The 27,516-nt window shown below is 39.1% G+C and overlaps 1 protein-coding gene across 2 annotated transcripts in view; it reads right to left on the reverse strand.

Moving 5' to 3' along the window:
* Nucleotides 1-27,516, reverse strand: part of cacnb4a (calcium channel, voltage-dependent, beta 4a subunit) — a 310,993-nt gene that overhangs the window by 51,987 nt on the left and 231,490 nt on the right. Inside the window, exons 5-6 of one of the 2 annotated variants that reach the window (XM_072257283.1) lie at nt 20,913-20,959; nt 19,849-19,868 (exon numbers count right to left, since the gene is read on the reverse strand). In XM_072257283.1, coding sequence (XP_072113384.1) covers nt 19,849-19,868; nt 20,913-20,959 — 67 coding nt within the window. Of the gene's footprint in view, nt 1-19,848; nt 19,869-20,882; nt 20,960-27,516 lie in introns of both variants that reach the window. The other variant, XM_072257282.1, reaches the window with a different exon arrangement.

Raw genomic sequence — 27,516 nt, forward strand, 5'->3', positions numbered from 1 at the left:
CAGTCTAGCCAATCCGGTATTGGACACATCTGAAGTGCGAGCAAATGTGAGACTAAAGGGTTGCTTTACTATATGTCTGCTTCCAGCGATGAAGCTTGTCCTGAAGAAAGGTCTCGACCAAAAATGCTGACTGTTTATTCATTTCCATAGATGCTGCCTGACCTGCTGAGTTCCTCCAGCATTTTGTGTATGTCAGAACTCAAATTGTTCTTAGGGAAATTTTAAACACCCCTCTTATAATCTTCCACCAGCTCTCTTTTTTTTAAAAAAAAGGTCATTTGTCAAAACATAATTGTGTAATTGGCCATCTGGATATGCAGCTGTGGAAAACAGTTTCCAGGAAAACCAAACTTCAAAATTAAAACAAAAAGAAAAATTCCATTTATGGGGACTGGAAATGTCAGAAATATTTTTTGGTTCTCCATTTCAGAAAGGCCCTTGAATGCTTTTACTCTGTATCTTATTTCCAAATCTTTATTGTTCCAAGTACTCTTTTCCCTTTCATTTACCTCAATTGATTTTTATCTATGGTCCTGTGTAATAGTTCATTCAGACAGGCACAAATCTCTGATTAAAAATTGTTTTCTGGTTTGTTTTTAATTGCTGCTATTTGGAGAACCAGCCCTGAAGAGAGAAAAGTCAAAGGTAAATTTATTATTAAAGTCCATATATCTTACCCTATGCCATCTTGAGATTCATTTTCTTACATGCATTTACAGGAAAATAAAGAAAAAAATGATAGAATTTAAGAAAAATCATACATAAACAAAGACTGACAAAACAATCAATGTGCAAAAGAAGGGGATGCAAGTGGAAAGAAGAAACATCCAGAACCCTCAAGGGAAGAAGGTTGCGCCGGCAAACAATGCGATCAGTGGCGACATCCTTCAAACAGTTCACAAAATCACTTATTTAATTTATTTTAATTCTTCTTCTTTCAAATTTGATTCTGCTGCTACTGGAACCTGTGATTTACATTTTGATGGTGTGTTTTCTGGCCAATTGAGCGATCTGGTGCTTTGCTGTCTCCAAGTGAGTTCAGTGAGGTTTCGAGTGAAGCATGCAGACTGGAGGCCTAGAAGCCTGGAGATGAGACGTGTGCCCTTGATTAACTCTGTTTCTTGCTGATCTCGTTGATTAAAGTGTTGAGAAAGATTGAAATCAGTGAGGATGAGAGTGGATGATGAGCAGGTGTTCAGTGCCGACTGCATGTGAGTGACTGGTCCCTCTCTCCCTCTCACTCGTTGCTGCTGGAGGATGGTGCTGGGGTCTTAGGTCTTGGGCAAAGTTTAATCAGCGTAGTTTGTGTACTGGACTTTGCAGTTCATGTTATGATGTGTTTCTGGTTTCTGGTTTCCCCTTTTCTTGTTGCTATTTTGTGTGATTGCAATCGGGGTGGACTGGATCTGTGGCAGCAGTCAACAAACAACACAGTGCTAGATTGAACTGTACTGAGCTGAGACCGAACATTTCTGGACTGTTTTGTTGACTTTGTGGTTTAATGTTTAATGTTCTGTGTTTTTCAATTGTCATTTTCTTTTTTGCCATTTGCACAATTTGTTCTTCTTTATTTGTGCCTTGGGGGTTTGATGTTTTTCTTTGAACTGATTCCATGGTTTTCTTCGTTTTGTAGCTGCCTGTGAGAGGACGAGGCTCAGGGTTGTAAACTGCATACATATTTTGATAATAAATGTGCTTTGAATCGTTGAATTTAGGTTTCTCTTTTCTGGTCCACTAATCTCCTTGAACACAAGACCCACTGAAACCAACTCTCTGATGTTTACTACTCAAAGTCAAAGTTAGGGTTCAAAGTGAAATTCATTGTCATATGCACATGGCCCTCCTGACAGTGCAGCAGCAACAAGGAACTTAATTACAGAAGCATTACAGACACATAGCGTCATATAAGCAGCACTCACCAAAGAAACGTAAATTAAACATAGTTATTACAAATTTTACAAGTTTACACAATTAGGACAAGAAAGAAACCAAGTTTGTGTTAGTGCAAAATGATCATAATGTTGCCAAACCATGGTGATTATGGCTGTGTCAGATGGTTCAAGAACCAAATGGTTGAAGGGAAGTAGTTGTTCTTGAACCTGGTACCATGGGTCTTGAGGCTTCCGTACCTCCTCCTCAATAGCAACTATGAAAAGATATGGCCTGGGTGGTGGAGATCTTTGACAATGAATGCTCCCTTCATGAGTCAGTGCCTCTTGAAGGTAATACCAATGAAGGCAAGGCATGTTCCCATGATGCATTGGGCAGAGTTCACGAATGTCAGCAGTTTCTTATGTTCCTGCACATTCAAATTGCTGCACCACACTGTTGTAGGAAAGCAGCATCCAACATCAGGGAGCCTCACTGCAGTCATCGGGAAGAAGGTGCAGGAGCTTTAGGACCCACACCAACAGCTTCAGGAACAGTTACTACCCCTCAACCATCAGACTCTTGAACCAGGGCAGATGACTTCACTCAGCTTCACTTGCCCCATCATTGTGATGTTCTTGCAGCCAATGGACTCGCTTTCTGGGACTCTTCACCTCATGTTCTTGAGATTTGTTGCTTATGCATTTATTTATTATTATGATTTCTTCATTTTGTATTTGCATAGTTTGTTGTCTTCCACACTCTGGTTGATCATCCAGTTAAGTGTGGTCTTTCATTGATTCTGTTATGGTTATTATTATGAGTCCTGCCGTAGGGTTTCGGCCCAGAACGTCAACTGTGCTTTTTCCATAGATGCTGCCCGGCCTGCTGAGTTCCTCCAGCATTTCGTGTGTGTTACTTGGATTTCCAGTTCTGCAGATTTTCTCTTGTTTAAGGTTATCATTCCATAGATTTATTGAATATGTCCACGAGAAAATGAATCTCAGGTTTGTATATGGTGACATATATGTACTTTGATAATGAAATTTACTGTGTTCATTGAAATTTCATGCAGACAGCCTTTCCACGGTACCTCTGTAGAAGCTTGTTGGTGTCATGGAGTCATAGAAAAGTACAGCACAGAAACAGGCCATTTGGCCCACGTAGTCTGTGCCAAATCATTTAAACTTCCTACTCCCATTGATCATAGCCCTCCATACCTCTGACTTTTCCTTGTATCTATCCAAACTTCTCTTGAACAGCATGTTCTTTGAAAAGCCAGACCTCCTTAACCTCCTAAAGATGCTGGTTTGCCCTTCTTGCAACTGAATCTATGTGCTGGGCTCAGGACAGGTCATCTGATATGTTAACACCCAAAAATTTAAAGCTGCTGACTCTCTTCATCACCAATCCCTCGATGTGGACTGGTATGTCTACTAGCATCGCCTGCCTTCCTCTCCTTCTCCAGTCTTGTAGCTGCAATTAGCTCCTTCGTTTTGCTGATATTGAGTGAGAAGTCGTTGTTGCAGCGCCTCTCAGCCAGGTGACCTATTTCACTCCAGGAAGCTGACTTGTCACTACCTGTGTTTCACTCAACAGTGGTGTCATCAGCCCGTATGAAGCTGGCGCTGGAGCTGTGCTTGGCCACCCAGTCATGTGTGTAGAGAGAGTGGAGCAGGGCACTAATCACACAGCCTTGTGTTGATAGTCAGCGAGTAGGATATGTTTTTACCAATCCTCGCTGATTGAGGTCTATGAAGAAGTTAAGTATCCTATTGCAGGGGAAGCTACAGAGCCCCAGGTCCTAAAGCTTGGTGATGATTTTGGATGGGATAATCGTGTTGAGCTCCAAGCTGTTGTTCCGTTGCTCCTGGCAGCAAGCTGCCTCCAAAATTGCACACCTGAGCTTTAACTTTCTCTGAGTGTTGGGCAGGAACCTGACTGACTTAATTCATGGCTTTACCTCCACCCCTACCGTAACACTGATCCCCAACATGAGTAGTAATTCTTAATGCCTAATGAATGGTGAAAGTTTATCTTGGCCTTTTATTTCACCCTGACTCTGTTAGTAGGTTTCACTGGACAGCAAATTTTTTCAAAAGGTGTTGCTTCCTTAGAATTGTTTTTTGTTTATGATAGACTGCTTGAAGCTGAACACAAATATAATTTGGAGAAACAAAAGTTCAGCTAAGGTAAAGATGCTTTGTCGATGATTTTCATTTGTACTCAGTATTTAAGGCTTCTTGCATAACTATTCAACAATAATCAGCCAGCATTGATCGATTCCAGGTGCCCTAATACTATTTCCCTACGACAGTAACATCCTGGTGAAACCTTTCACCCTGCTCATCACAGACAGTGACAAGATTTGTGGGGAAGAAGGTTAAATGGGAATGCAGGAGTGCAACAAATGTGAGGATCTGAGACTTTGTCTTGGTTGCCAATTTTACACCCAAAGTAGAGCTCATAGGCTTTCTCAATTAGACGAGTCATGCTCCATCTTTGAGATTTAAATGTATACTCATCATAAATATAACAAAATATCGTGGGTGATGCAACATTGTTAAGACATTTTGCTATCACAAATACTACTGAAAATACAAATACTTTATTATAATGAGTACACACAGTATTCTATGTGCGTAGAGCACGTGCTTCAACATGATCACAAATTGATACACCTATAACCGTAATGCATAGAACGGTGTGTGCGAGATGCTTTTATAGCCTTTCTAAAACCTGTCCTGCTACACGGTATCCACCCTGGACAAGATAGGAATCTTCACAACTTACACTGGTGGGCAAAGTTGTAAACGACTTGAATTATTAATTGAAATAATACAGGTGATTGCAAAAAATGGTGCATGATAAGGAAATTTCAAGGTGATTTTTATGATTAGCAGCCCAAAATCCATAAGATACACCCAAAAGTACTCTGGAAGTAAAATCCTTGTTGTCCAATGGCTTTTATAAAAATGGGTGAAAACTAAATTTCAAAAGACACTGATGTTTCATAAAAAGGTTAGTGTACAGAATAAACCAAACTACTCATTTTCATAAGTTCATGCACTGACTCTGTACAATAGGGCTATATAGGAGGGAAGGGTTAGACTGATTTTGGAGTAAGTTAAAAGGTTGGCATAACAAAAATTGGCCGCAATGGTAGCATAGTGACTAGCACGACACGACTGCAGCTCTGGGCGTTCCAGACTTCGGAGTTTAATTCCAGCGCCGTTCTGTAAGGAGTCTATACCTCCTCCCCGTGAATGCATAGGCTTTCCCCAGGTGCTTCAGATTCCTCACCCGGTCCAAAGACGTACTGACTAGATTAATTGCTCACTGTAAAGTGCCCCATGATTAGGCTAGGGTTAATCGAGTAGCTGCGGCATCGCCCAAAGGACTGGGAGAACCTACTCCACACTGTAACGCTAAATAAACAAACGTCATGCGCTGAATGGCCCATTGTCACCAGCACGGATTCGGCTGCGGGGCCCATGCGGTCCCGCAGGCAGGCTGCACAGCAGGTTCAGCAATTGTGCTTGTAAATATGCACTTTCCAGCTCATTAATGTTTCTTTATGGCCGCATTTAACTCTCTTCTTTTCATTGTAGTCTTGTCAAGACTTGAGCAAAGCACAGCAACATTATACTCACTGCTTACTCTTTGAGAACTATACTACCATTTCGACTGATGCTGGGAACATAGAAACATAGAAACATAGAAAATAGGTGCAGGAGTAGGCACTCGGCCCTTCGAGCCTGCACCGCCATTCAGTATGATCATGGCTGATCATCCAACTCAGAACCCAGTACCTGACTTCTCTCCATACCCCCTGATCCCTTTAGCCACAAGGGCCATATCTAACTCCCTCTTAAATATAGCCAATGAACTAGCCTCCACTGTTTCCTGTGGCAGAGAATTCCACAGATTCACCACTCTCTGTGTGAAGAAGTTTTTCCTCATCTCGGTCCTAAAAGGCTTCCTCTTTATCCTCAAACTGTGACCCCTCGTTCTGGACTTCCCCAACATCGGAAACAATCTTCCTGCATCCAGCCTGTCCAATCCCTTTAGGATTTTATACGTTTCAATAAGATCCCCTCTCAATCTTCTAAATTCCAGTGAGTATAACCCTAGTCGATCCAGTCTTTCATCATATGAAAGTTCTGCCATCCCAGGAATCAATCTGGTGAACCGTCTTTGTACTCCCTCTATGGCAAGAATGTCTTTCCTCAGATTAGGGGACCAAAACTTCACACAATACTCTAGGGGTGGTCTCACCAAGGCCTTGTACAACTGCAGTAGTACCTCCCTGCTCCTGTACTCGAATCCTCTCGCTATGAATGCCAGCATACCATTCGCCTTTTTCACCACCTGCTGTACCTGCATGCCCACTTTCAATGACTGGTGTGCAATGACGAGTGGTAATGGTTTAGTATTTAAATATTGCTTTCAGCCGTGGTGTTGGCATTTTACTTTCAGTTTGCGGATTTTCGTTAACAGCCCCATTAGCCTGGTGTTTATTGTTGCCCTTCTACAAAATTCTCATTTAAACTCTGTGAACTGTCAACCCACCACAGTGTCTCTCTCTCTCAGCACTTGGGCCAAATCTGAATGTTCTGACACCTGCTATATCTATGCTCTGTATTACTAGATATCTGAATTTAAAGTTTACAACCTAAAAGAGTACAGTATAATATATATTCATCACCCTTTATTTCCATGGATTCATAATCTGTACAGCACAGATTCAAGTTTTTATTTCATTTAACTTGATTTAAAATGTGCTACTATACAATATTTTTAACAATATTTCTGAGCTTTATGGTCTATTACTGCACATCATTTTAAAAAATTACTGCCCGCTTTTTAAAAAAGGAGTAAGAGAGAAACCGAGGAATTGCTGACCGGTTAGCCTGACGTCGGTGGTGGGGAAAATGCTAGAGTCAGTTATCAAAGATGTGATAACAGCACATTAGGAAAGAGGGGAAATCATCAAAGTCAGCATGGATTTGTGAAGGGAAAATCATGTCTGATGAATCTCACAGAATTTTTTGAGGATGTAACTAGTAGAGTGGATAGGGGAGAACCAGTGGATGTGGTATATTTGGATTTTCAAAAGGCTTTTGACAAGGTCCCACACAGGAGATTAGTGTGCAAACTTAAAGCACACAGTATTGGGGGTAAGGTATTGATGTGGATAGAGAATTGGTTGGCAGACAGGAAGCAAAGAGTGGGAATAAACGGGACCTTTTCAGAATGGCAGGCAGTGACTAGTGGGGTACCGCAAGGCTCAGTGCTGGGACCCCAGTTGTTTACAATATATATTAATGACTTAGATGAGGGAATTAAATGCAGCATCTCCAAGTTTGCGGGTGATATGAAGCTGGATGGCAGTGTTAGCTGTGAGGAGGATGCTAAGAGGATTCAGGGTGACTTAGATAGGTTAGGTGAGTTGGCAAATTCATGGCAGATGCAATTTAATGTGGATAAATGTGAGGTTATCCACTTTGGGGGCAAGAACTAAATTATCTGAATGGTGACCAAATAGGAAAAGGGGAGGTGCAACGAGACCTGGGTGTCATTGTACACCAGTCATTGAAAATGGGCATGCAGGTACAGCAGGCGGTGAAAAAGGCGAATGGTATGCTGGCATTTATAGCAAGAGGATTCGAGTACAGGAGCAGGGAGGTTCTACTGCAGTTGTACAAGGCCTTGGTGAGACCACGCCTGGAGTATTGTGTGCAGTTTTGGTCCCCTAATCTGAGGAAAGACATCCTTGCCATAGAGGGAGTACAAAGAAGGTTCACCAGATTGATTCCTGGGAAGGCAGGACTTTCATATGATGAAAGACTGGATCGACTAGGATCCAGTCTTTTCTATGTTTCTCTCTGGAATTTAGAAGATTGAGGGGGAATCTGATTGAAAGGTACAAAATTCTAAAGGGATTGGACAGGCTAGAAGCAGGAAGATTGTTCTTGATGTTGGGGAAGTCCAGGACGAGGGGTCACAGTTTAAGGATAAACAGGAAGCCTTTTAGGACCGAGATGAGGAAAAAATTCTTCACACAGAGAGTGGTGAATCTGTGGAATTCTCTGCCACAGGAAACAGTTGAGGCCAATTCACTGGCTATATTTAAGAGGGAGTTAGATATGGCCCTTGTGGCTAAAGGGATCAGGGGGTATGGAGAGAAGGCAGTACAGGGTTGTGAGTTGGATGATCAGCCATGATCATACTGAATGGAGGTGCAGGCTCAAAGGGCCGAATGGCCTACTCCTGCACCTATTTTCTACGTTTTCTATGTTTCTATCATGTTCAGTTTTTTATTTCAATGGCTTTACTTTGAGGGTTTACATTTGGATTCTGTGCAACACATATTCAGTTCCATTAACGTGAAGGGTTTTGGTATCTTAATAATGTGCAACACAATTCAGCTCTATTAAACTGTTCCTCAGCCCTCTTTATTCAAGAGTTTTATGGCCTAATACAGAATAATGCACATTCAACTCTTTTTTTTTCAAAGGTTTTACAATCTTGTACAACACTGAAATGTCTTCATGAGGGCTTCAATCACAGCAAATATGTAATCATCTATTTCCACAGCAACATGCTTAAATTATTTACATTTTTTGACATAAGCTGTTGGTACTGGTCAAATATTCTGAACAATGGGGATGATATATTATCGCTAAAGCAGTCAAACTGTGTACCTCACGTGTGGATACTCAGAAAGAATCATGTACTTGCTGACACTACACTGCTACCATTTGTGTTATTTAATATTTAGTTAACAAGCGATAAATCTAGTCTAAGAGCCAGCTTTCTGAAGCTTCTTGATTTCCTTGCAACTTTGGTGTTGAATGAACTTTCAGACTGTTTGCTTCTACTTTGAAAATAAAGAATTTCTTTCTTTGTGTATTTTGGCCCAACCAGACCGTGCCAACCAAGATTCCCGTCTAAGCTTGTCCCATCTGCCAGTGTTTGGCCCATAAACTTGTAAACTTTTCCTATCCATGTACTTGTCTTTTAAAAGTTGTTACTGTACAGTATTTGCCTCAAACACTTCCTCTAACAGCCCTCAGTCCACTTAGATATCATCCTCTGTGTGTAAAAAAAAGCTGCCCCTCAAATTCTTGTTAAACTTTTCCTTTCTCATCTTAAACCTACGCTCTTTAACCCTGGGAAAAAGACTAAATGCATTCATCCTTCCTATGTCCCTCATGAAGTTATACATCTCTATAAGATCATCCCTTAGTCTCCTACACTCCAAGGAATGAAATCCTAACTTGTCAAAACTTTTCCATATAACTCAATTCCTTCTGGCAACATGCTTGTGAATATTTTCTGCACTTTATCCAGTATAGTAACACCTTTCTTATAGCAGGGCAACAAAAGCTGAACGTAATGCTCCACGCAAACACGAGGAGATCTGCAGATGCTGGAAATTCAAGCAACACTCACAAAAAGCTGGTGGAACGCAGCAGGCCATCAGCACCTATAGGAAGAGGTACAGTGGATGTTCCGGGCCGAGACCCTGCTTCAGGACTATGAAACGTCGACTGTACCGCTTCCTATAGCTGCTGCCTAGCCTGCTGTGTTCCACATAATGCTCCAAATGTGGCATCACCAGCATCCTGTACAGTACTGTGCAAAAGTCTTAGTCACTTATATATGCAGTGGCATTCAAAAGTTTGGGCACCCCTGGTCAAAATTTCTGTTACTGTGAATAGTTATTGTATATAGCTGGGGTGCCTAAGACTTTTGCATAGTACTGCAGTAATTTTTCGTATTGCACTACACTACTACCTCAAAAAAAATCATGACATATATTAGTGATGATAAACCTGATTCTGATATGGGTCTCTATTGTGGACTGAGAGTGGGAAGGAGGCAGGGAGAGGGGAATCATGGTTGAAAAGAGAAGGGAGTGGGGAGGGAGCAGGAAGCACCGGAGAGACATTCCGTAATGATGAATAAACCAACTTTTTTAATCAAATGTTCTTGCCCGGTGTCTCATGGCTTGGTGGGTCTACACCCACACCACCCCCACCCCTCCCCCTGCACCTGATTCTCTTTCTCTGCCACCTGTCCCACACCCCTCCTGTGGCACTCCGTCCTTGTCATTCACAACATCCTTTGCCCCCACCAGATTTACAAACTCGCTCTCTTCTCCACATTGACAAATACAGTAGTGTGCAAAAGTCTCCGACAACTTAGATATATATATGTCCCTAAGACCCTTTCCCAGTACTGTATATGTAACATGACCTCCTAACTTTGGAGTCAATATCCTAACTAACAAAGGCTAGCATATCAAAAGACTTTTCCACCACTCTGTCTCACTGTGTTGCCACTTTCAGGGAACCATGTACTTATACATCAAAGTCCTCCTGTTCTAAAACCATTTACTGTGAAAGTGCTACCTTGATTTGACTCCCCACAATGCAACACCTTGCATATATCTGAATTAAACTCCATTTGCCATACCTTGGTCTATTTATCTAGCTGATCAAAATTCCTCTGTATTTTTGATAATCTTCAAGGTTCAAGGTACATTTATTATCAAAGTATTTATGCAGTATACAACTCTGAGATTTGTCTTCTCCGAACAGCGACCGAACAAAGAAAACCATGGAAGCCGTTCAAAGAAAAACGTCTTCTTCACTCTCCGCTATTTTAGAGGAAATTAAAATAATGAGATTAATGTAATATAAATGTAAGTAGGTGGTTGATGGCCAGATATTCCTAGTGGGATGAAGTGCTGGTTTCTGTGATGTGTTTTCTTTAGTTTGAGTAGCTCTTCATTCTGCCATATATTAAGTGGTACTGAAAACGACTGCATCTTTGATATCTCTCCACTTCATGAACTTGCAAACAGTACAAATGAAAGCTAAGGGCCACTTTCAGAAATTACTCTTTGAGCACACAGCAGTTCAAATATTGACTATATGTCAATACTTGTACACAAATTTGTGAGTTTATTTCAATCCACTTTGAAAGTCTATTAACCGTAACTGTGGAAATGCTATTTCCTTTTCATTACAAGTCCACAAGAGCTTTCTAAAAAGATGTTATAGGCCATAACCAAGACCGTGAAGGAGATTTTTAGTGGCTTATTTGACAACTTGCTCATGTACTGTAAGTTGTCACCACAGTAGCAGAGTGGTTAGCATGGATGCTACCTCAGCTCAGGGAGTCAGTGTTCAGAGTTCAATTCTGGCATCATCTGTAAGGATTCTGTAGGTCCTTCCCGTATAATGTGTGAGGTTTCCCTGGGTGCTCCGGTTTCCTCCCACAGTCCAAAGACATACCAGTTAGTAGGTTAATTGGTCACTGTAAATTTTTCCTTCCCCCTCCCCTCTTTCTCCATTCCCCACTCTGACTTTTCACCTCTCCTCACCTGCCTGTCACCTTCCCCTCCTGCCCATCCTCCTATTACTCACTTTGGGCTCTTATGTCTTCTCTCCTGTTTATCACCACCCCCTGAATCCCCTCCTCCTTCAATTTCTTCAATGGCCCACTCTCTCCTCCTATCAGATTTCTTCCTCTCCAGTCTTTGACCTTTCCCACCCACCTGGCTTCATCTATCACCTTCCAGCTAGCCTCCTACCCCTACCCCCACCTTTCTATTCTGGTGCTTTGCCCCTTCCTTTCCAGTCCAGAAGAGGGGTCTCAGCCCAAAACATCGACTGCTTATTCCTCTCCACAGATGCTGCCTGACCTGTTGAGTTCTTCCAAAATTTTGTGTGTGTTGTTCTGGATTTCCAGCATCTGTAGAATCTCTTGTGTTTATGTCATTGTATGTTGTCCTGTGATTAGTCTAGGATTAAATGTTGGGATTGCTGGGCAGCGGTGCTCAAAGTGCTGGAAGTGCTGCTGTTCCATGCTGTAGCTCAATAAATAAATAAATAAAATAAAACATTGTAATTACTTACCAACAATTTGTGTTCAAACTAGGCAAGTGGAGCTTTTGAAACTGCTTTCATACTGACAGTTCAACTGAGTTCAGGATGAAGTCTGGTCAAAATCTCAAATGACCTCACATTATGTACCTCTATTCATAACTAGCTCATTGCAACATTTGTGGAAAGGTTCCAGTATCCGGTCTGTCCACCGGTCAAATTCTGTTCATCATACCAGTGGCTGCTCTTAGACCCTTTTCAACAGTGGCTGCTCTTAGACCCTTTTCAACAGTGAGTCTTCATGAAGCACAACTGCGGTTTCAGACATAGTCATGGGAAATTCCTCATGACCTCAATGAATGTGGTGATTAGATTTTCACTTCAGACATCAAAGTAGTTATAGTTCGTACAGCACAGAAATGGACTCTGCAGCCCACTGTGCCTATCTTGACTGTTTTTCAATTCAACATTGGTCCCTTTAGGATCACACCAAGTTGTGCCCGTCTAAATATCTGATTCACCACTTCCTCTGGCAGCAAGTTCTAGATATCAACCACTATGTTCTCTTGTTTTTGATAGCCCTACCTCGTGTGAAAGACTCCGACTATCTGTGAGGAGCAGATCACGTCTCATGAGCCTGATTGACTTTTTTGAGGAAGTGACAAGACAAGTTAGTGCAGGTAGAGCAGTGATTTGGCATAGATGGATATTAGTAAAGCATCCAAAAATATTTCCATGATAGTTTCATTCAGAAAATCAAGAGGGATGGGATCCAGGAAAACTTGGCTGAGAAGGTTTGGAATTGGCTTGTCCACAGAAGACAGAGGGTTGTAATAGATGGAGCATATGTTGCCTGGAGGTATATGACTACTGGTGTTCTACAGGGATCTGTTCTGAGATCCCTGCTCTATGTGATGTTTACAAATGACCTCGATAAAAAATTGGAAGAATGGGTTAGTAAGTATGCAGATGAAACGAAGGTTGGTGGTATTGTGCATAGTATAGAAGGTTGTCCTCGACTACAGTGGGAATTGACAGGATGTAGACATGGGCTGAGAAGGAGCAGATAAAATTCATTCCAGAGTAGCGTGAAGTGATTCACTTTGTACGGTCGAACTTGAAGCTAGAGTACAAGATTAGTAACAGGACTCTTAGGAGTGTGGAGGAACAGAGGGATCCTGGGGTTCATGTCTGTAGGTCCAATGTTGCCCTTTATTAGTCAGGGGATAAAATTCAAGAGCCATAGAGCCATAGAGCACTGCAACTCAGAAATAAGTTCTTTGGCCCGTCTAGTCTGTGCTGAACTGTTATTCCGCCCATTGACCTCCATGACCCTCCCAAGCATTTACTTATCCAAACTCCTCTTAAATGTTACAATCAAACATGCATCCACCACTTCCACTAACCACTCGATCCACATTCGCACCACTCTGAATAAAGAAGCTTCCACTCAGGTTCCTCTTTATTTCACCTTCCACCCTTAACCTATGATCTCCATTTCTAGTCTCACCAAACCTCAGTAGAAAAAGCCTGGACATACACCCAATCTATACCCCTCATAATTATTTCATACCTCTATCAAATCTCCCTTCATTCCCCTGAACTCAAGGGAATAAAGTCCGAGCCTATTTAATCTTTCCCCATAACTCAGGTCCTCAAGTTCCAGCAACATCCTTGTAAATTTTCTCTGCACTCTTTCAATCTTACTGATATCTTTCCTGTAGGTAGGTGACCAGAACTGCACACAATATTCCAAATTTAGCCTCACCAGAACCTTAGACATCATTTACAGATCATCCTAATTCCTGCACTCAACACATTGAATTATGAAGGCCAAAAGTATACCAAAAAAAGGTGTGAGGTAATATTTTGCCTCTATAAAACTCTGATTAGACAACACTTGGAGTATTGTGTTCAGTCTGGTTGCCTTTTCATTGGAAGGACGTGAAAGATTTAGGGAGGGTGCAGATGAGATTTACCAAGATGCTGCCTCGATTAGGGAGCAGGATAAGGCTATTCTCTTTGGAGCAAAGAATGAGAAGTTACTTGATCAAGGTGTACAAGATGATAAGAGGCACGGATCAAGTGGATTGCCAGAGACTTTTTCCCAGGGTGGAAATGGCAGCTATGAGGGGACATCATTTTAAGGTAACTGGAAGAAGGTATTGGTTGGATGTCAGCGGTAGGGTTTTACAGGGTGAAAGAATCGAATAGACAGCCAGATTGGTGGTAGATGCAGATGCATTACAGATGCTTAACAAACTCTGGATGGGTACATGGATGAAATAAAAATAGAGGGTTATATGAGAATGAAGGGTTAGATTGATCTTGGATTAGGTTAAAGGGTCGTCACAGCATTGTGGGGTGAAGGGCCTGTATTGTGCTGTACTATGCTATACCCTGTTTTCTATGTTCTCTCCATCCCATCTACATCTCCTATAATTTCATATACTTCTATTAGTTCATCACTCAACCCCTTTGCTCTAGAAAATTTAAACCTAGGCTAACCGGTCTCTCCCCATAACTAATACCCTCCAATCCAGGCAGCATCCTGGTGAATCTCACCTGGACGCTCCTCAGCACACAGAAACACACTGACAAGTCTCACAAGGTACAACACAAAAAGTAATGAATACAGTCTAGTCCTCAACATTCAGCACATATACATGGAGTGTTGTTGCAGAAAAGCAGCATCCATCATCAGGGAGACCCACCACCCAGGACATGGTCTATTCTCACTGCTGCCATCAGAAAGAAGATATAAGGGCCTCAGGTTCAAGAACCACCAGGTTCAAGAACAGCTATTACCCCTCAACCATCAGGCTCTTAAACCAAAGGAGATAACTTCACTCAACTTCACTTGCCATCATTGAAATGTTTCCGCAACCAATGGATTCACTTTCAAGGACCCTTCTTTTTATGTTCTCAATATTCATTGCTTATTTACTGAATATTGTTATTTTTTTGCATTTTCCCAGTTTGTTGTCTTTTGTACACCAATTGTCCACTCTGTTGGTGCAATCTCCATTCATTCTATGATGGTTTTTGGATTTACTGAGTATGAAAACAAACATCAGATTTGCATATGGTGATATATATGTACATTGATAATAAATTTACTTTGCATTTTGAAAACATGTCTTATTTAAAGACACAAGAGATTGGTACTTGGAAGTTCTGGGCTTAATTTATTGATAATTCTATAATAGAAGGAATACCTAACTTTGAAGATATCATCAAGTTAAAATTGCTAGAGGCAGCTTATGAACTGTATAAAGGACAGAAGATCTGCTTGATTTAAAACTAACGGAATTCTACATATTATTCCAATTGCTTCATCCTTGAATAGTGCAACATTGTGAGAGTTTCTATTCTTTGTTATTTATAACACACTTGTACCATTGCTCGATGCCAATTTCACCACATATTTAGCACTATACTGAATGAAAATAAACTTAATTCAATCATTTTTTATGTTTCTCATCTATACTTGGTTCTACACACATTTTGAAGCCTTCTTAAACAAACATTGCAATGTATGAAGGTATTTTCCACTAATGGTCACAAGAGTTGAGTGTACAAACACCTATCATCTCTGGGAGGGAAGTCACATGCTTCTTCATAAGCTATCATGAAGGGGACCAGGATGGCAATGCTTGGTTGTTGGTAGGTAGGGTTAATACCTGACTTTCAGGGACACTTGTGGGGTATGTTCTGGCTGGACTTAGTCCTTAAACTGCTGGAGAACAGTGCAGAAAGAACAGGTGCTGTTTTCTCCCGGTAGGGATTAGTTTTTAATCCCAAATGCTCCTGCCACGTTTTGTCACCCTGCAACCTTATCCTTCAATCTCTTTGAGTTACAGAGGACAGCATGTGTATAAATGTCTCTCTCCAGCAGACTTCATCATGATCATCATGACTCCAGTATTTCTACTATTCTTTAATTGTACATATGATTTTTTTGTGTTCTATCGCTGAGCAGCTGTGAACCATCTGACTGGCCTATCAGAGTTCTCTTTGGGAAATAGTTGACATGATCATCATTTCTGACCTGGCTGTTGTTCCCGATTGCATTTAATTTAAAAAAATGGTATCTGGCATATTTACAGTATATATTAAGATACACCGCAGAGTAGGACCATTGAGCCATTTTGGCCAGCAATCCCCAGATTTAATCTGAGCCTAATCACAGGACAATTTACAATGGCCAGTTAACCTACAACTGAACAACTGAACAACAGTACAACTGAAACTGGAGCGCCTGGAGGAAACCCACACAGTCACAGGGAGAACATACAAACTGCTTACAGGCAGCAGTGGGAGTTGAACCCGGGTGGCTGGTTTTGTTAGTTGTTGTGCTAACCACTATGCTACTATGCCACCTTATGACTGTACAACTTACAAATTATTATTCTATCTTAGCTCAATATTGAACTCTGTACCCGTATCAATTTGCATGTCAGTATAGAGGTTGTTAATCAATGAGTTTTGTTCAAAAGGGTGTTTCTTTGCTGCTGCTACTCTTTGCAGCGCAGATTCTATATACTCCCAGATCCCCAGTTGCGACACAGTAGCAACACACCGGCTGTAAGATCAGGGCTCGATCCCCACTGCTGTCTGTAAGGAGTTTGTATGTTCTCCCTGTTACCTTGTGGGTGTCCTTGGGGTGTTTTGGTTTCCTTGCACATTTCAAAATAGAAGATATACGGTTAGGGTTAGTGTGTTGTGAACATGCTATGTTGGCACCACAAGTGTGGCGACACTTATGGGCATCCTGGAACAACCCTCACTGATTTGACTTTGTGCACATGACACAATCACTGAATGATTCAAGGTACCTGTGACAAATAGAACCAACCTCTATCTTTGTCTGTACTTTTTATGCATATTTCCAAATTAAGTATGCAGTTCCCCTTGTTATTCTGAATTTTCAATGTAATTGCTTCTTTCTTCTTTTATTTGCCTTGGATTTCCAGGCTGTTGAAATGTGACCTTCCATTTGACAACACATATTCTTGGGTGTTCCAAACTGACAAGATTGATGTAAATGATGTCGTTACAGCAGCTGCAATTGACTGAACTGTCTTTTGGGCATTTTGGACTTGCTTTTGTAGCCTTTTATTTTCTGCAGCTCTCCGTGGCTGCAGCCACAACAGTCACTTCTGGTAGCCAAAATTCTCTCATATATTTGGAATACTACTTCCATTAGATGAACATTTTATGTGAGAACTACAATATCAGGTTTTGCCTACACAGCAGCTTTGACTAAATTTGTTGCTCTTTCAACCCACGCATACTAGATTACGTAAGACACAATTGCAATGTAAAGAACAGATATTTAAATAAACAATATGTCCATTAATTGTCTCATCCCGTTTCTGTATTCTTGTGCCAAACTAGCTGCTCTTTCCAATGCCTTGGATCAAATTAATTTTTCAGTTTCTGCGCAATAGCTTTGAACAAGACGTGAGAAACACATACCAAATGCTAGAGGAACTCAGCAAGACAGGCAGCAACTATGCAGGGGATTGGACAGTCGACATTTTGGTTTTGTGCCAATATTCTTCATCAGGACTCATTCTTAATGAAGGACCTTGGCCCGATACGTCAACTGTTCATTTACCTCCAGAGATGCTTCCTGAATTGCGGAGTTCCTCCACCATTTTGTAGGTGTTGCTTAAGATATCCAACATCTGCAGAATCTCTTGTCTTCTGTTGTATCTTGTGAGATTTCTCAGTGTCCATCAGAGTATCGATTTCATACACTTGCACATCATAGAATTTTGGTTCTCACAATATCACCTTCTCCTTCAACCTCCTGGAAATTGTTTGTCAATTTAGTAGATGAGTTAGATAATGCTTGAACTCAGTCACACATGGTTATACTGACAATTCAGCCAGAATAGCAGCAACACTGTTCCACTTCCATTCAATGCTAACATGATTAAACCAACTGTGTTGTCATGGACCAGTGACAAGTCAACACCATCGTCCATCACCTCCATTTCTTGCTTTCCTATGCACTCTCATCGGTACATATGGTGGCTTTCACCAAGCAAGATTCCAAGCAATCTGTCAGGAGAATTCACACAAAATCAGTTTTGATATTAGAAATCACTTAAAACTTACCAAGTGGATGTCATTAACATCATGTAACAATCACAAAAAAATCACCATCTCAACACCAATAAGTTATGTCTTACATAGCCATTAAGTTGATCAATCTATTTATAAATTGAGACAAATCTACTGGCTAAACTGAATGTTAAATAGCTATGCATTTAATATTTCAGTAATATTTGAGTAATCTTGTAAATATGCTGTTGATTAAGCATTCTTTGTTTATTTAAATAATTCATAATATGTATGTAACACCCTGGTTAAGATTTCTACTGCTATGCTGTAGTTGTTTCATTTTAGCAGTTTTCCGCAAAAGCAGTGTGTCCCGCTGGTACAAAGTTTTGGTTTCGGCTAAAATTAAGAAGCTGTGCTGTTCAACTTAGCAATGTGCTGTTAGACAAGGTTCTAGAGAAGGAGGGGTGGAGAGAGATTTGTGACAGACAGTAGTCTTGTTTGGGGTATTTTGGTGGGAGTTATGGGGTGGGACAAAAGGGAGGATGCCACAGAATGTCACTGGAAGGAGAGACCCACTGCAAGAAGTGCTTTGTGCAAATGAATGGCTCCAAGGAGGAAGGGCCAATATGCGAGAGAGAGAGAGAGAGAGAGAGAGAGAGAGAGAGAGAGAGAGAGAGAGAGAGAGAGAGAGAGAGAGAGAGAGAGAGGAGAGAGAGAGAGAGGGAGAGGGAGAGGGAGATGGGGGAGGGGAGAGAGAGAGAGAGAGAGAGAGCGAGAGAGAGAGAGAGGGAGAGAGATAGAGAGAGAGAGAGAGAGAGTGAAAGAGAGTGATGGCCTTCAAGGAAAGTTCAAAGATGTGGTGGGTGTTTTCATGCAGACCACGGGCCCAGCACGTGAGTAAGAGATAAACCCCTGAACACCCAGTTTTGGAAGAGATGAGTTCCAATGCTTATGTGCATATTGGATTGGTTTAACTGTAATGTTCCCATTTCTTTTCTTTTTCCTAACAACTGTTTGATAAAGCTGAAATTAGTAAATATACCTTCTTTATAAATTTATGTGGTGTACAATCTGTTATTTCTTGCCAGCCGATAACTGTGAATGGGCATTATTTACGCAGCATTTACTCAAATCAAGTTTTCTTTAATCGGAAGATCACGACGTACCTGTTTGGTTGAATCTCAATTCATATCCGACCCTAAACATATACTGTTCATGAAAGGTGGCTTTCTCACCACTGGGTCATGCGGCTGTTAGCAGAAGTAGCTATCGAGCCAAGTTTGCATATGAGCCCAGTAAGGGGTGGTTACGTGTATGGATACATGAACTGCATATGTCATCGTGCTATCACATGACAATGTGTGTACCTCGCTGAACGTAAACATGAAGTTAGGCTCACATTTCAGACTCCTGTGTCTTCCTTTGGATTAGTTTAATATTCTGAAGTTACAAAACATAACATAAACTCTCCATGAGAATTCTACGTTTTTTTTTTAAATGTAGACACTCTGCATTACTCTCCTGTCCAAGATGATCAGAAAATGAACACACAGACAGATACAGAGGAAAATATCGGATCCATGGTTAATTAGAGGTACATTACAAGTACAACACACATTTAATTTCCTTTTTTCAAAGGATTTACAACCTGATATGTACAATGCACATCTTCTTTCATTGTCTAATAGGTTTGCAGTCTGATACTGTAAATGTATGGCTTGCTCTTCCGATCCAATGGTTTTTGCAATCTGCTACTGCAGGCCATGGGTTCAGTTTACTCCGTTTCAATGGTGTTACAGTCCACAATCATACAATACACTTCCACCACTCTTCATCTTTATAGCCTTACCCTGCACAATAGACATTCACAGTTCTTCATTTCAGTGGGTTTACAGCCTCTCTCACTATCTCTCATACAATTTCATTGCTAGTCACAATTTGGGAACAATTTAAGAAAAAGTACTAATGGTAATTTTAATGACAATGAGACAAAACACAAACTCACCACTTTTTGCTTCTGTTTGGCTGCAAAGGAAAAGGAACATTTTTAAGAATAAATGGATCATCGAATCTAAATTCAATTGCAAATTTTAATGTGAATAGCAACATCTCCTATAAATCTCTCTCATTAAAAAATATCTACAGTACAGCAATTGACCCTCATTGCTCTGATTGCATGCATATTTTATAACTAATATAGATATATGCTATTTCTTTTTGGCAAATACAAAATATAAAAATATAAATATAACAGAGATGCAATATCACACTAATAAAAACAGGAACTGCAGTAAAGAGTTAACATTTCATTTCAAGACCCTTAAACGCAAATCTTCATCTGAATCAGAATCAGAATCAGGTTTAATATCACCAGCGTATGTTGTGAAATTTGTTGTCTTTGCGGGAGCAGTCTAATGGAATACATAATAGTAGAGAAAAACCCATGAATTACGGTAAATATATATGTAATAGTTAAATTTAAAAAGTAATGCAAGAATAAAAATAAAAAAGTAGTGACGTAGTATTCATGGATTCAATGTCCATTCAGAAATTGGATGGCAGAGGGGAAGAAGCTGTTTATGTACGAAGTGTCATTGGTGTAAAAAAAATTAACTGCTTCTCTTTCCAAAGGATTTCCTGAAGTGTTTAGTGTTTCCTGCATCTCATGTTCTAGTTTTAGATTTCTGGCTTCTGCATTACTTTGATTTTCAAATACTAGAGCAATTGTTTGAATTAGTTGGGGTCAGCATTAATTTTAGACTCAATTTGAATTTGCGCATGTTCAATAAACTGAGAAGCAACCATAATTCTGTAAAAGAGAAAAAAATGTGTTTTGTTATACAGTACTTAGAGTTCAGAAAACGTTGGTGAAGAACTTGAGTTTTAACTCAGAGTTCACACTTTCTGAACTCCTTAATATTTTACTTACATTGTTATGCAATGCATAGTCATCAGGTATAATCCCAACAAAGCTAAAGTCAGTTCAGCAATTGCAAGTCGAATACTCCAGCTGTGATTAAATAGCAAGAACAAATTCACCTGAAGAAGGGGAGGGAGAGCGCCACGTACCAGACACCATATCACCGAGGCTGGATGAAGAGTTGCCGCTGGACTTCCTAATAACAAAATAATAAATAATTATTAAGAGAAGACGGGATAACATTGAAAACTGTTATTTGTTATCATCACCCTAAATATTGCCTCAAAGTACAGTGGATTGCAGTTAATTGGGACACATTGGGACCAGTACATTTTGGCCCAATTAAGCTGCTGACCCATTTAGCTGTTGTTTGGTGGAAATAATGACTAAGGTATAAATAGACAAACTGAGTAATAAATTATGTATTTAAATTAAATTCAGAACAAATTAGAACACTACCAATAGTATTACAGTTCTATAAAACTGTGTATTAGTTCCTAATTGACAGAATAATTCAGCTAGTGTACACCATGGACACCAAGTGCAGATAATAGACTGCCTTCAAATAATGCTATCCACAATTGCATCCTCAAATCTTCATTTTCATTGTAAAATTCGAGATGATTATTGATACCTTCAAATTCTTCGTAGTTCATAACTTGTTGAAGTTTCTGGCATCTCCAAGTCCGAATGCTTGAAACCGCAGTGAGCAAAACTGTTCTGAATTGCCTTACTGCTTATTTCATGCTAACTATCAGTGACAAAAATCACTGCCTTTTGAACTGATACTATTTAAAAATTGTTCACTGTAAGCAGGGTGTGGTGACTAATGGCTACACAGGTTCACACGACTGACACTAGTTGGAATGTACTTGGCAACATTCTCCTATCCCAATTAAGTGCCAAGGTGTCCCAAATAAATGAAGAGAATCCTGACAATTTTCTCAATTAGCCTTTGCTCTTTAAGAGTTGCCCCAAATAAACAGCTGCCTAAGTTTACCGGTGGCCAAATTAACCAGATTCCACTGTACTTCCAATTTTTCCACGACTTTATGTTAAAAAAAAATTAGCAAAATGTGACGATTTACAACCAAAAGCTAAATCATTTATAAGACCTATAGTGTTAGCTCTCTTTCTATTAACACTGATGATGTGGATTACCTGTAGCATTTTCTATATTAATAAACATAAAATCACAGATTGGAATCAGAATCAGAATCAGAATTAGAATTAGATTTATTGTCACTGACGTGAGTCGTGAAAGTTGTTGTTTTGTGGCAGCAGCACAGTACAATACATAAAAATTACTATATATTACAGGAAGAAATATATAAAAATAAATAATGCAGAAGAGACCAAAATAGCGAAGTTGTTCATGAACTGTTCTGATATCTGATGGTCGAGGGGAGGAAGCTGTTTGTGAATTGTGTCTTCTTCAGGCTCCTGTACCTCCTCCCACTCCTATGGTGGTAATGAGAAGAAGACATGTCCCAGACGGTACAGATGTTTAAGGATGACTGGCGCCTTCTTGAGGAACGGCCTTTTGAAGATGTCTGCAACGCCGGGGAGGCTAGTACCCATGATGGAGCTGGCTGAGTTTCCATCCCTCTGCAGGTTTTTTTTTGATCTTGTTGCATATTCCAATACCAGGTGGTGATGCAATCGGTCAGAGTGTTCTCCATGGTACGTATGTAGAAATTTCTTACAATCTATGGTGACGGAACAATCTCGCCAAACTCCTAACGAGGTACAGCTGTTAGAGTGTGTTCTTCGTGATTGCATCAAGATGTTAGGCCTGGGATAGATGTCGATACTCAGGAATTTGATCTGATTTTCCTAAAATAGTGTAAATCATTCAAAAAAAAAATCCGACTGGAAACATAATCCATTAAGAACAGAATATATTCAGGCTATAGTTGGTCCAAAACCCCTTCAGGTGTTTTGTTTGTTCATTCATGGGTTGTCATTGGTAATACTGACCCAAGTGCTAACCTAAAATAGGCTGTTAGGACACGATCACATTATTGGGTCTGGAGTGGTTTGGGGACCAGACCAGGTAAGGGGATATCTCTCAATGATAACTTGTAGTTTTATTGTTATTATTACTTAGATGAACTATAATTCCAGATTTATTTAACAAATTCTCAAGGTGGCATAGTGGGAGAGCCTACTTTCGGAATGATCCAATTGTAACCTTCTCAAAAATAAGAGAGGGAGTCACTAAATACAAACGCAAGTATCAAGTATCAATTGGATTCATGTCCTATTGAAATCAATGGAACTGAATGTATGGAGGTGAGTATAATCACTGGCTGATGTATCAGTTTAGCTCTGGCAGTCTAAGATGAACTTCACCCTCAAGCATGTTCACTAAAAGTCTGTAGGTTCCTTTTCAATATTTTTATTAATTTCTACATAGAACATAGAAGAATACAGAGTACAAGGAAGTATATATAAAGGTAAAAATAAACTACCAATTACATTATATCTATTCATAATAACAATCTCATTACCCGGTATTCATGTAAGTTAATCAAAGTTATATTGAAGTATACTAATTTATTACAACAAAAGAGTCTAACCACTACCAAGACCGAAGCTGTTTATTAAGGAGAAAAAAAGGTAAAATATCTTCTCGTATAATAAAAATTAATAATAGCCAACATCTAAATTTAAACAACAAATTAAGGGTTTTGAAAGTTTTGAAAATAATTCAGAAAGTGTCCCCACAATGTTTGAAAGTCTTGATGAGATTCAGAAATTGAACAACTAATCTTCTCTAAATCTAAGCATGACATAATGTCGCATAACCATTGAGCATGAGTAGGAGGAGAAACATTTTTCCATTTAAACAAAAGCGCCCTCCTAGCTATAAAAGAGCTAAAGGCCAAAATATGTAAATCAAATATCTTCAGCTTGATATCTTGTCCTGCAACAATACCGAATAGGGCCGTCAGAGGATTAGGCTTAAAATTGACTTTAAAAAGTAAAGAAAAAGTTTGAAAACTTCCTTCTAGTATTTTTCAAGACATGGACAAGTGCAAAACATATGAATTAATGAAGTTTCTCCATTATTACATCTGTCACAGTAGGGAGATATATCCAAATAAAAAACGAGATAGCAAATCTTTAGTCATATGGACTCGATGTACCACCTTAAATTGTATGAGGGAATGGCGAGCACATAACGATGAAGTATTAACCAGTTTAAAAATTTCATTCCAAGTTTCCTCAGATATTGATGTCTGTAAATCTTGTTCCCAGCGATTCTTAATTTTGCCTAAAGGACAAAATTCCTCGTCTCCAGTAGCATACCCTAAATATTAGATATTAAACCACTATGAAAAGGTGTCAAATTAAAAATTATGTCTAGTAAGTACTTATCTGAGCTTATAGGAAATGTGTATAATTGAGATATTAGGAAGTCTCTGATTTGTAGATATCTAAAAAAGTGAGTTTTGGGTAAGCTATATTCAGCTGACAATTGCTCAAATGATAAAAGATATCCTCCAACAAACAGATCCCAAAAACATTTAATACCCAAACTGTCCCATTCTTTAAAAACTAAATCGGTCATGGAGGGTTTAAAAAAAATAAAATAAATGGGACTAGAAAGGGAAAATCTCAATAAACCAAAATGTTTTCTAAATTGTATCAAGATCCTCAGAGTATGTTTAACTATTAAATTATCGGTTAGTTTACTTACAAATAAAGGAAGTGAGGATTGAAGAAGAGAAATAATAGAAAATTTATTAACAGAGTTAGCTTCTAATAAACCTATACTGGACAGTCTACACAATTAAAATAATATAGCCAAAACGTAAGATATCGTATATTAACTGCCCAGTAATAAAACCTAAAATTATGTAAGGCTAAACCTCCAGACTTTTTAGGTTTTTAAAGATGAACTTTATCTAAACGAGGATGTTTATTTTTTCCATATATAGGAGGGTAAAATAGATTCAAGAGAGTCAAAAAAGTATTTAGGAATAAAAACGGGTAAAGCATGAAAAAGATATATAAATTTAGGTAGAATATTCATTTTAATAGAATTAATTCGTCCAATCAACGATATTGAAAGAGGTAACCAATTTAATAATATCTTTTTTACATGGTTCAATAAAGTAAGGAATTTTTCTTTAAGCAGGTGTTTGTAATTCTTAGTGATTGTTATTCCCAAATAAGTAAGTTGATTCCTTACAATTTTAAAGGGGAGATTAGTATTAGTTGATACCAAATTATTTAAAGGAAATAATTCACTCTTATGTAGGTTCAATTTATATCCTGAAAACTGGCTAAAATGGGAGGGTAAAGAAAGTACGCAAGGCAACGAGCTCTCAACATTAGAGATAGAAAGCAATATATCATAAGCATAAAGCGAGATTTTGTGGTGATACCTCTCCTTAAAGTACCACAGATATCATTAGATTCTCAAAAAGCAATGGCAAGGGGAACTAAAGCTAGGTCAAAAAGCAAAGGACTCAACAGACAGCCTTGTCTAGTTCCGTGGTGAAGCTTAAATGGTTTGGAATTTTGAAAATTAGTAAGAACCCGAGCAGAAGAAGATAAATAAAGTAAATTAATCCATTGAATAAAATCTGGTCCAAAATTAAATTTTTCTGAGGTTTTAAATAAATAATTCCATTCAACCCGATCGAAGGCCTTCTCAGCATCTAAGGATATCACACATTCCGATATCTCCTGAAAAGAAGAGTAAGTAATATTTAATGTAAGGGGTTTCTACTTTTATGTTATTGCTAAGAATAATAAAATGGCTTCTTTGTTATGTTAAAAATAAAATGGCTTCTCTGTGATGTTAACTGCTGAGACAGTGGTTCTCTCTGTAGCAGCTTGTTTGGGTTATAATTACTGATAAAGAGAATTGTATTCATTTGTTAACCAATTGGGATAGATGTTATTCTTTCTTGTGTGTCTGTGAGCTATTGTTTTCGTGGGCTTTGGGGCAGAAGGCGTGATAGGGACAGAGAGAGGAGACGTGATGCTGTAAGCTGGACAACGGAACAGATACTGAGTGGGAGTCCAAGGCCCAGGGTCTTCGGTGAGGAGAGGAGATGAGGACAGACTCGTGTGGAGTGTCTGGTCGATCACCGTGGTTGGTCCCAGGCAGCTGGTCGAGGAGGCCAGAGGTGATCGAATGGTGGAAAGAAGACTCCGTTAATTGAGCTCCAACTGTTGTGCACGAAGTGGTTGAACTCTGATAAGTTTGGCACCTTTTACTTTCCTTTTGTATTGTATCGCTATTAATTACATAGTTCCAGTAAGATCTATAAATTTTATTCTGTAACCTGAGGCTTACCGGGGGCTACATTAATACACAGTGTATATTAAAATGGGAATGTCGGTTTTAATAAATCCAGTCTGATCATCAGAAATAATAGAAGGTAAAATATTTTCAATCCTACGAGCCAGAACTTTAGAAAGAATTTTAGTATCAACATTGAGTAATGAAATTGGCCTATATGAAGACCATTCAGTTGGATCCTTGTTCTTTTTTAGGATAAGCGAAATAGAAGTTTCATAAAAAGATTGAGGCAAACTACCCAATTTGAAGGAATCCAAAAAGACTAAGTGTAACTGTGGTATAATTAATGAAGAAAAAGCCTTATAAAATTCTCCAGAAAATCCATCCGGACCCGGAGCCTTCCCCGAGTGTAATGAACGTATAGCCTTGGCGATTTCCTCATAAGAAATGGGTTGATCCATCTGTTTGCAATTATCTGCAGAAAGTGCAGGGATATTTAATTATTCTAGAAAATTATTCATTACAGTATTTTTTTAGGAGAGTCAGAACTATAAAGTTTAGAATAGAATTCTCTAAAGGTATCATTTATTTCAGAGTAATCGGTTGTCCTATCACCATTAGTTTTGAAAATTTCTTTCAATTGTCATTTAACTACAGAAGTTTTTAATTGGTTGGCCAATACTTTGCCTGATTTATCTCCATGAATGTAAAATTCAGTTTTATCTTTAAGAAGTTGAGTTTCAATTGGATATGTTAACAGAAAATCATATTTAGTTTTAACTTCAACACATCTTTTATATAAAACAGGATCTGGAGCTATAGCTTATTTTTAATCAAATTGTTTCAATTGATTGGCTAATTCAATTCTTTCTTTATTAGGTTTATTCTTAACACTCGCAGTATAAGAAATAATTCATCCTCTAATATAGGCCTTGAAAGTATCCCATTCAATGTTAGAAGTCTCTTCCCTTTTTATTCTCTTCAAAAAACAAAATAATATGCTTCACTAGAAATTTTAAAAATTCCTTATCAGATAACAAAGTTGTATTAAAATGCCAAAATCGGTTGGTTTGAAGAAGATCAGGGAGTTTTAAAGATAGAAATATAGGAGCATGATCTGAAACAGCAATCTCTTTATATGCACAGGAACAAACTAATGAAATCATTTGACTATCGATAAAAATAATCAATCCTGGAATATGTATGATGAACATAGGAAAGAAACAAGTACTCCCTACCTAAAGGATGTAAAAAACACCAAACATCAACTATACCACACTTCAATAAAAAGGATTGAATAAACAAAGCTGATTTATTAAGAGATGCTGGTTTAGAAGATGATCGGTCTAAAATTGAGTTTAACCAACAGTTAAAATCTCCTCCCATCACCAAAGAATAAATATTCAGATCTTGTAAAAACAAAAAAAAGCGTTCAAAGAATCCTGGGTCATCTACATTTGGGGCATACACATTGGCAAATACTATTAATT

This window comes from Mobula birostris, chromosome 5 (assembly GCF_030028105.1).
Source record: "Mobula birostris isolate sMobBir1 chromosome 5, sMobBir1.hap1, whole genome shotgun sequence".
Taxonomy (NCBI): Eukaryota; Metazoa; Chordata; class Chondrichthyes; order Myliobatiformes; family Myliobatidae; genus Mobula; species Mobula birostris.